At 37.6% G+C, this 10,666-nt stretch overlaps 1 protein-coding gene across 1 annotated transcript; it reads right to left on the minus strand.

Annotated features, from left to right (window-relative positions):
• Positions 1-226: 226 nt before the first annotated feature.
• Positions 227-9,928, minus strand: LOC107478435 (uncharacterized protein At4g15545). Its single transcript, XM_016098573.3, has 10 exons — positions 9,430-9,928; positions 7,792-7,860; positions 6,525-6,578; positions 6,332-6,395; positions 6,123-6,197; positions 4,839-5,096; positions 4,135-4,180; positions 3,967-4,045; positions 3,740-3,872; positions 227-399 (listed from the first exon to the last, which is right to left on the minus strand). Exons 1-9 carry the CDS (start codon positions 9,727-9,729, stop codon positions 3,780-3,782), a joined length of 1,038 nt encoding a protein of 345 aa, XP_015954059.1. The 5' UTR covers positions 9,730-9,928; the 3' UTR covers positions 227-399; positions 3,740-3,779.
• Positions 9,929-10,666: the final 738 nt, after the last annotated feature.

Genomic DNA, 10,666 nt, shown 5'->3' on the forward strand with positions numbered 1-10,666 from the left:
TAAAAATTCATGAGGAGCCAACATTATCACTCCCGTTTCATAATGCCACTATCATTTAAGATATTCATGTAAAACCCCAACAAAAGGAAAACATGTATGGGGACGACATTTTCAAAGTGGTGGCGATATTCACTCCTTATTTACGAAGAAAACTCAAGTATTCTATATGCTCTTTTTCTTAAATGGACGATGAATTTGAGTTTGAGTTTTATGGATAGCAAAAAAGGAAGAGAAATAATATTAGCAAGTATTAAACCAACTCAGCAATAATATAACCAACTACAGCATAAGTAATCATCAATGAAGGTGAAAATATTATAATCCTACAGTGGACGCAGAACAACTAGGAACCCAAATAGAGTCACTTCCGACGCCAGTCATATGTTCCAAGCTCGAAATCTGCAAAAAGAGTCACTTCAGTGAATGAGAACGTACAATCAAGAGAATAAGTTAAATGACTAATGAACAAAAGGTTAAACGGAGACCTAAGAATAAAAGGACAAAATGAACAAGATAATTTTTTTGGTGAAGAAAAGAATTGGATGAGAATGAAGATTTTTACCAAATATATAAAGAACATGCACATTGCACATTATAATTTTTTTTTTTTTTGGATTTTTACTTTACTAAAAAACAATTTTCACTCGTTACCATAGCATTTACCCAATCAACAATTATAGAGTCAATTTTGTAAATGCTATATTAATACAAAAGTCTATCTAATTATAGTCAATTTTCACTCTACCATCGATAAATGGTCTGGTCTCTTTATTCACCAAGTTTGTTTAGATATAAATCTTATTTCTTACTCCTAACTTAACCTCTTTCACTTTGGTAAACCTATTTGGAAGTCTAAAGTTCCTCTAAAGGCAAATCCTTTATTTCGACAATTCTGCTCAAAAGAATTATTACAAAAGACATGTTGCAGATTTGAAGGCCAGACAATGCTATTTCCCCACATATTCAGTTCATGTGGGGAAGATCATAATCAATTCTGTATTTACTTTGGCTATTTTCTTTTTTTCTGAATGGAATTCTTTGTTTGGAATCTTTGGTGTCTTCGCTGTGCATTGCAGCATTAGATCAGTTTCTCTTGACTAAGTTTGCTGGTCTCAGGAATAAGATTATGGATGGAGCGGAATTCCCATACTTTCAGTTACAGATTTTCTGTCGAAAAATGTTTTACAGAATAGGATTAGATGTTCATTATCGTTTTGATAAGCTCGTGATTTTCATAAGAATTTCCTTCAAACATGACTGGAGATCGGAAAGTTAAGCTTCATAGAGTTCTATTGTTTGTTCTTTTGCTATTCCTTGTATCATTCTTCTTTCTGTCTCAACAAGAGGGAAAATCTTGTGTTGTGCAGCATACACAACTATCTGGAGTATTTGCTTGGAGCTCAATTCATAGACCTTCAACAACAGATATTGTTCAAAGCTTAATTTTGTTTGTGGCAGCACAAAAAAGAATCAATTATGCAAGCTTCACAGGATTTTTTTTTCAGAGGAGCTTATTAAATTGGTGGGAGCGAACTATGTTGCTTTTTTGTTCTTGGCCGCCTGGTTTGTCAAGTTTTCATGGGTCTAGTGAATAATGGTGATGCTTGAAATTTTTACTTCCTTCCTTTCTCTGAGAAATCATAAAATATTGGCAGCGGGAATTAGACTGTTTGTGGGTTGGTAATTTGGAATAAAAATTAAAAAGGGAAAGGTAAGTCAAGCATCCATTTTGGGAAATAGGCTTAAGGTTCTGGTATGCAAGAGTAAATGGATAAAAAATACACATGAAAGAGTTTGAAGTGGACAAAAGTACACAAAAGATTGTAAATATCAAAGTACAACCAAAAGATTGTTTTGGATAGACAAAAGTGTCATATCGTTAGTGGGTTTGTAAGGCTTGGATTGTACTTTTGTCCATCAAAATCAATCATTTGGGTATACTTTGATGTTTTTGGTGTGTACGTTTGTCCACCCCAAACTCTTTCATGTATACTTTTGTCCATTTACTCGATAATGCAGTGCATAAGAGAGCAGAATAGAGTGTTCGGTAGTAGATAAAGTAGAGGTTACAGTAGACATCATAAGAGAGCAGAATAGAGTGTTCGGTAGTAGATAAAGTAGAGGTTACAGTAGACAATAGAAGACGGTGGAATGGAAGCTGAGGAGCTGAAACTCCTCGAGCTCCCTCTCCCTCTCCCTCTCTCTCTCTCTCTCACACACACACACACATATTCTCTCTCTCTCTCTCTAGTGTAATTGCTAGGGAGTTGTTGTGTAGTGTCGTCCTCGGTCCTCCGCAAAGCAACCTCGTCATCCGCTTTGGATGGTCGCACCAGAAATTCAGGTGGTACCAACAACGGATGCAGGATGATCTCGTTCCCCTCATCTTTTCTTTCGCCTCATCCCTTTCTTACAGAACCTTCACGTTCCCTGTAACCTTCAGATCTGAGCTTAAATAATGGCGAGCTATAACTTGTGTCTTCACTTGATGTAGTCGACTCAATGCTTTGGACTACATTAGGTGGAAATCGACAAAACAAATCCAATTGGAAACTCGTCCAAGTCGGAAACATAGTCGAATCCCCCACCATTGAGACCATGTCCGAGCCTTCCCGTCCAAAGCCTCCAACGCCACATACACTCGATCACTAGCCAGAACCCAAGCCACTTGGAGTAGTGCTCCGCTTGCGCTACTCAACCATTTACATCTTTGCCGGAGAACCTTAGAAGGACAATTTTCCGTCAAGTATCAACCACCCATTCAGAATCCGTTATTTGTGCGTGAGAACCAACCAAAGTTCCCAGATCGAGTAGGTTTTTAATAGAGCAGAACAGAGTGTATGGTAGTAAATAAAACAGAGGTTAGAGTAGAGAAAAGAAGATGGAATGGAAGATGGGGCTGAATGATATCATGGAGATATCATTTTGTCCTCTGATAATGTAGAGAATGCAGTAAGATAGATGGAGACATTACAGACACCACCACTCTCCTAAGGTCCTGTCTAGCCTGATTCCTAAGATGATTTCCACTAACTCTCTTCTCCTCTCTTATATACAATCTCATTTCTCTCTTTTTCTCGTCTAACTGACACCACTACTCTGCCAAGCTGGTAGAATTAGTTAAACCATATAATAGATACGTTACATAGGCTTGGTGCTAGAAAATGGGGAACGGATCAGGGAATAATAAGCCCAGTTAGTAGATACATGGGGAAAAATGATACATAGCTGAAAGGATAAGTTTCTATTAGAAAGTATGCAAGCTGGTTAGTAGATACATGGGGAAAAAGACCAAAAATCAGTCACTAAAGAAGTTGATTGAGATTGTGTGAGAATTAGAAAGGGTCTCTCACACCTAACCTTTGAGGCCCTGTATTTGTGGATCCACATCAAATGAAAGAAGGTCTTCTAAATAACCACCATTTCTGCAGGTTCATCCCATATCTTGTCCTTTTTTATCCAACCCTGACTATGAATCCCCTCCTTTCTCTTTCTTTGTTCCATTCCTACACTACAGCCTTTCGTTCTCCCAATCTAGACAAGTTATTTTAAGGGATTTATGGGTGTGAGGGAATGTGGCTGAACTGATTGCATGAAATACAGAAGACTTATGCAGATAATATAAATGCTTGCTTATTATTGTGCCAGCAAATGCAAATTCATCTATATTTAAGATAACAAAAGATATGCATAGCAACATAGCAACAAGGAGAGTAACAGTAACCAAGGACCGGCATACCAGTTTAAATGATTCCTGGCCAAGTTGCTTTCAGTATCAACTAACGTACATTCCGATTAAGAAGTCCTTGAAAAGATAGGTAAAGATCTTTGTTGTCTGCCCCGAATATCTCATCAGCTTTTCTTAAAGTTTCCTGAAGATCAAAAACCATGTTGAACAATGATTAACATCTTTGAAATTGTTTCATGTTCCAGATATCATACTTCAAGTATTCAATATTTATTTACCTCTCGTGTTTGCTTCTGAGCATTTAATTCCTTTATGTTAGCAAGAAATGCACTAAACTGCTCATATGAAAGACGACTCCTGAATAAGTTATGCAATAATCAATTCAGTAAGCCTCTCAAATGAAATAAAGTAAGATGTCACTGCATGACAGGGAGAATGAATGTCACCTAGCTTGACGAAAAAAATCCTTTCCATCTATCTTCGGGGTACGACCTAAACAAATTATTATGTGTTATGAGGATAAACAACTGAAGATAATTTTATAACAAAATATACACGAGATTCAGCCTTTTCTTTATCTATTTGTAGTATACTGGATTTTAAGGAAGAAAACTAGCAAATGACAATGCCAGAAATTATAGGGTCTGCCTCCTAGTCATAAGCATATCGCTACTTTTGCTCCAGACATTCTAATTCTCACCCTATCCTATATAACTCATTATATTCTCTCTCTTCTAACAGAATCAGCCTATGATCTCACAACCTCCCACTACCAGTGCCATGTGGCATATTAGTTAAAATATCAGTAGAACACTCATCATTAGTTTTTCCTCTCTTCTCTCTTTTATTCTTCCTGCTATAAATATAAAGGGTAGAGGTTGAACTCTTCATGATTGTATGTTGGGTCCCATCTCTATTGCTTTCGATCCTTCTCATTGGCTCATATCATTCTCAAGGTACACATAACAGCTTCCTATGAAACAATGCCCTAACGAGCAGGATAACATCCCAAACATTAAAAGAACTCCAAATCCTTGGATAAAAGAAGCTTGAGTGCTTGCATTGACAGACTTCAAGCAACCTTTTTTATTATGATGGAAGGTGGTAAAAAGGAATTATTTAAAGTAGATTAACAATCAATCTTCAAAACCTGGAACAGATCGACCCCGAGGTGGAGAGTTTGCTGCTGATGACTGCTGACTAGATGAATACCACGCAGAGAGAGATGATCGTGCTTCATAAGGAAGTTTTGTAGGAGAAATAGTACCAGAGGTTTTCTTGGGTGAACCAGCAGCAGAATAACCTCTAGGAGATTCAGTTGTTGAGATCACCTTTGGAGTTCCTGTTGGAGTAAGGCGTGGTGTGATATATGGGGTCAAAGAAAACCTTTGACCAGAATACCTGGAAGCTAACAAACCCGAAAAGAAAAGAAAACCACAGCAAAAAGAAATAAATATGTATCACAGTCAGATTTAAAGCCAACTGAAAGCTCATTTTCATAGAAATTCCAGCTGTATTATAATGGATTTAAAACTCATTTTTGAAAAATTTTTCCAGTCAAATGCAATTATTATTATCCAAACTCCTCTTTTTACAGCAAAATATCCTGTTTTCCAACTTTCAGTTTACTTCAGTGCAATACATTTCATTTTTCACCATAGAAACTTTATATATGCCACTGAAGTATCGATATATGATGCTCAAAAGAAGATTGAAAATAATTAATTTTCAAAATGATTAGTATTTTAATTCCCTTATGTATCATTTTGGTAGGGAAAATGGAGGGGCCAGAGTCACTGAGACAAGGACAGAAAAAAGTTGTCTTTGTACCTTATTTGGTAGTAGCGTGGGATAGGAAAAAATATTTTAAGTGGACACGATTACCCTAGCCTGATAGAAACTCCGGTATCCCAGTGGTGATCTAGTGGGGTCAATGAGGTAAATATTGTGTCCTTCATGTCCGCACTTTCTAGGAGATACACAAAATATACAAAATTTGTGTCCCCTGACAAATATCTTAGTGTGCAATTGGTTTGGGTTTTCATTTTCTGTTTATTTTCAGTGTTTTCAGTTTTTAGGATTTTGTGAAGGAAAATGCAAAACCGAAAGTGAAAACAAAAAACAAATTTTATTGTTTTTGTTGTTTTCTCTTTTTTTCCTTTACAAAATCTGAAAACAGAAGCACTAAAAATGAAAACAAAAAATGAAAACGCAAATTAAACTCACCCTAGTGTCTTCCGTCTTTGGAACAAAAATCAACTTTGTGTCCATGTGTCTCTATCTCAGTGTTTTGTCCACCTTAAACAACACAGCCATACATAACTTACTTATTGTGCTTTATGCATGATAGCACTTTTTTAGGAGAAACATGGTTGAATGGTGGAAAAGAAAGAACCAAAGCAACATGATCTATATATTTGGAGAACTTGTTTACCTTCATCCCTTGTTTTACCAACATCTGCAGGACCACCATATGAATGATATACTGTATAGCCACTTGCAACATCATCTGCAACACAATAACAAAAGGAAATAAACAATTTAACAAGGCTAGTAGTTTTGACTTCTACATTACAAAGTCAACAGTAAGGGTATGTCGTATGTGTGAAAAAGATAAGCAGCGAAGTAGGAACTACGAAGTACCCTTATCAGGATATGCCTTTGGAACTGACTGGTCACAGGTTCCAATATCTATGGTCTCGGCTTGCTGTCCCACAAGCAATGAAAATGAAAGGAAGAAAGAAATGTCATTTAAGAGGACAGTACAGGTCATTTTCAGCACCACCATAACTAGCAATTAAAATAACAAGACCAAATCAATATATTGATGCCTTACAGATGGACTGTCATCAGTCAATGACTGCATCAGTTGTTTCTTAAATGACTCCAACTATCAAACAGGAAAAAAGAAAAGAAGCCGTTAGGTTTAGACAAACAAAGTAATGCGGGTAAAAGGACGATATTTCACAATCTAAACTAAGTTAACCAGACATATAGGAGGAAAATACACACCCAGTAATGTAAAATAGTAAACACAAAACGTTATTTTACTAATATATATGTAGCACATGTTTGTGTGTGCCAAATGGCAGTTAGTTTTGAAGCTCCAAACAATATGTTAGCAAACGATAGATCAAGTGCATGATAGACATTAGACAGGTATTTGAACTGGAGTCCCATCTTCCTTTGCTTAATTGTTGCATTTATCCAATGAACCCGCCAGTAGGACATGAACTCTTGACTCCCCCAACATATTTTCATGAAAACCATATTTTGAATTCCAAACTTTCTCTCCAAACTTAGAAAGGATTCTCTTGAATCAACTTATTTTTCGAAATCTAAGGCATTTGTTTGGACCGAAGTTCATAATAGGATAACATAATGATAAGCTCCAAAAGCACAGTACTCTTTTTTTTCTCTAATTTTTATTTATTTATTGTACTGCCCCCATGACAAGATCTCTTTGTAATTGTATCAGACTATTTGGGTATCTTCAAAGAATCACACATTTGCCCTGTGTCTCGCTTATCAAAAAATTATTGTCACATAAAACTATATTTATTTAATAACATAAGAGTGGAATTTATTTGGGGGGAAAAAAAAAAGCAAGAGTAACTCACTTGTTTAGGGATATAATTAGAAAGTTAACTTCAAAATTTAATTTAGTGCCCAATGAGAAAAACCAAACTCAGCAACAAATAGTAGCTTTTAGTTCAGGTGCGGTTTGAAGGCAAAGTTGATTTTCCAAATGGAAACCAAACGTCTGTGTTTTCTCCAATATCAAACATCCTTTATATAGTAACACTTCTATGCAATAATGCAAAACAAAATAAAATTTCTAATATTATGCAAAAGTAATAATATTTTACTTTATGGCATACAGAAGTAAGGATACAATTGCAATAAGCCAATGAAACATATGAAAACAGAACCAAGGAGTCAATATTTCTCATACGATTAATACAATAAGAAGGAATGTGAAACTAAGTGGAGCATCTACAACAACTATGGAGCAACTGACAAGTTATAAAGAGTAGAAACAGGCCAAGAACACACATAGGAAACAAAGGAAAACAAAAACGAGCCAGAAAATCAAATAAAACCTTTGCAAAATCTCGACTCAGCTTTTTCACTGTTGCTGCTAATTGGTCTCTCTCCTTCGAAAGCTTCATCTGTATCCAAAAGATAGAGACAAAAGATATATCATAAACCTTGAACTGGTTTAGGATTTTGGGGAAAACAAGGAGGAAACAAAGTCTTATATTCATGTTTAAATTAAGGAAGTTACACAAACATTGTAAATCTAAAGATAGGACAACAAATATATTCTATCATGATCATCATATGTTGTTTTAATCTTTTTTGTTTAAAAAACTGTGAATTAGAACATCTTTTTTTAAAATGAAAACTTCACCTTAAGTTTCCTTCCTTTTACTCCAAAACCCTCCCTCCCAAACATGCTTTGAATAATATCATTATATTGAATTGCTAGAATTTTACACTATGAGACGAGATATACAGAAAAAATTATGACCTGCTCTTTCATCTCCCTTCTCCCTCCTTGTGTATGGTTTCCTAAAAGTCGAGCTTAACAAGTCCTACTTAACTAATGATAACCTAATGATGTCAAACTCCAAACAAAATCCAGAAAGAACAAATCACTTTTTCCTTCTTTAACCCCACAAGCAGCCAAGGATAATGTCCTAGCCTTTCGCTGTTCTCACCACAAGCATGCCCAACTAAAATCACAATTATAACTTCCTACTTCAACCAAATGATTGAAATAAATAAATAAATAAAGATAGCCCCCGCACTACTTTTCCTTCTCCTCTTCTTCTCCATTGGCAAATATATAGAAAAAGCAGAAACAATCTCCTCATCTTTAAGTGTCTCCATCTCAAGTGCCGCAGAGGAAGCTGGAAACCCTACTTCCAAGTTCCATCAAGTGCTTTGCCTGCAGCTACGACTGCAACTTCCATAGTCACGAGCCAGAGGAACTGCTTGTCTCTTCCGACTTCGAGTTCCATTCACAAAACCACCACCACCCTATCTGACCCTGGCATTCTACGTCGCCCAAAAGCACTGCATCACCGATTTCTCCCACTGCATCTGTAGCATCTTCGAGAAAAGTCCAGGAACAGAAGGAGAATATGGAATTAGAGTCAGAAGATGGAATTATGCAGTGTTTTTCCCTGAGTTTTTGAGGAAGAGGAAGAGGAGAATGAGGAAAAAGGAGGAGACCGCTGAAGGGAGATTGTGACCACCATGGTAGTTGCGGAGCAGAGGAGATGGTAGCCACAATGGAGGAAAACGTCGATTCTGAGGGACTATTTGTCCCAATTGAACGATTTGGTGAGGGGGCTATTCGTTCTTTTGTGAAATGGCCAGGGTTGGGGTGAGGTTTTACTCGTTAAGTAAAAATAAATATAACCTAAACCCAACAAAACCCTAAAGAAACGTAGGCATTGTTCGCGAGTTGAACAAAGTTAGAAGTGTAAAATTTGAAATAAAAATCCTTCATTCCCGCCCTTTCTTCCAAAATCTTCGCTCAGAAACAACCCTTTAGGAATTGTTCGAGAATTGACGGTTTGAAGGACGGGGAGGGAAAGGGTTTACACTAGAAACTTTTCCTTTCCCTTTCCCTCTCTCTCCCCCTCCAAAACCCAACTCACTAACAACCTCCTAGACAAGAGCAAGAAAATGTATAGCGAGAGAAGAGTTAAAAGGGAGAAGCGAAGTACATTTTCATCAAGAGCAGCCTTGCACCTGGAATCAGCTTCCTGGCAGGCATGGGTGAGGGCGGAAACGCGCTCCTGGAGGTCGTAGATGAGGCGGTCCTTGTCAAGAAGCTTCTGACGGAGGCGGCCGGCATCGGACTCGAGGGAGGAGACCCTGGAAGCGATAGCCATGGAGGTTATCTTGCGGGCGAGATCAAGCTGTTCGTACGGGTCAGTGGGTATGACGGACAGGATCTCGTCGGGGAGATGGAAGTCCGTGTTTCCTGCTCCTTGCCCCGCGCCACCCTGCTCATTGGATTCCATTGGCACCCCTCGGCGGCCGGCGTCCGGCGTCACCCACTGCCCCCCGTTTCCTTTCCTCTGCCTACAGAAGGAGAGATGCAGAGTATGAGTGTCAATGAGAAAAGGGGGAATTCCGGAGAGAGAAGATGGGGACACACAAATTTGGAGTAGGGGTGTTGTTCAATTTTGAGACTTAACAAAAGTTAACAAATGGGAAGTAGGCAACAAGAACGAGCGGAACAATGTTTTAAAGTTAAATTACTAAGGGTGACACGTATATATCTTATTTACAGTGTAAATGAGATACGTGTAAATTTATCTCTTGTACAATATGCAGTAAATTATAATGTTTACACTGTAAACGAAATACAGTAAGATAAAATTTTAACAGCTATAAAAGGATGTGCAACCTTTTGCATTATCCACGTACATTTCATATCTTCTTCTCATCCTTTCTTTCTCAAAAAATAGGCAAAAATGTCCAATAATAGCATATATGTGGTTGTCTGTGTGTATCCCAATTGTCGTATGAGAAATAGTAATAATGGGATGATATTTGAGTGTGATAATCCGTTAGTGTTGCGACGAATAAGTTCCTTATCCAAGTTGAAGAATCTGATATTGAGTAACCTTGGTGGTGTAGGGAGAAAAGAGATCAGATGGGTGGAGTATATGTTGCTAACACCGTTGGAAAAATAGAATTTTTTGGTTTTGTTTGTTTCGGCTCCAGGGCGACGAGCATGTGCGCCTCATGTTTGACATCTATGGGAGAATCATGGCGGAACAAGTCATTGAGCTTTCTATCGAGGTTGGTGATGTTGGTGGCGGTGGATCCATCCACTCGACCTTTGTGCAAGATGACCTACCTCTCACACTACTCCCGATTCATGTTGCTAGTCCAGTGGAAGATATGAACGTGGATGATGAAAGACTCCGACGAAGAGTATGTTGCGGATAG

The sequence above is a fragment of the Arachis duranensis genome, chromosome 3 (genome assembly GCF_000817695.3).
Source record: "Arachis duranensis cultivar V14167 chromosome 3, aradu.V14167.gnm2.J7QH, whole genome shotgun sequence".
Taxonomy (NCBI): Eukaryota; Viridiplantae; Streptophyta; class Magnoliopsida; order Fabales; family Fabaceae; genus Arachis; species Arachis duranensis.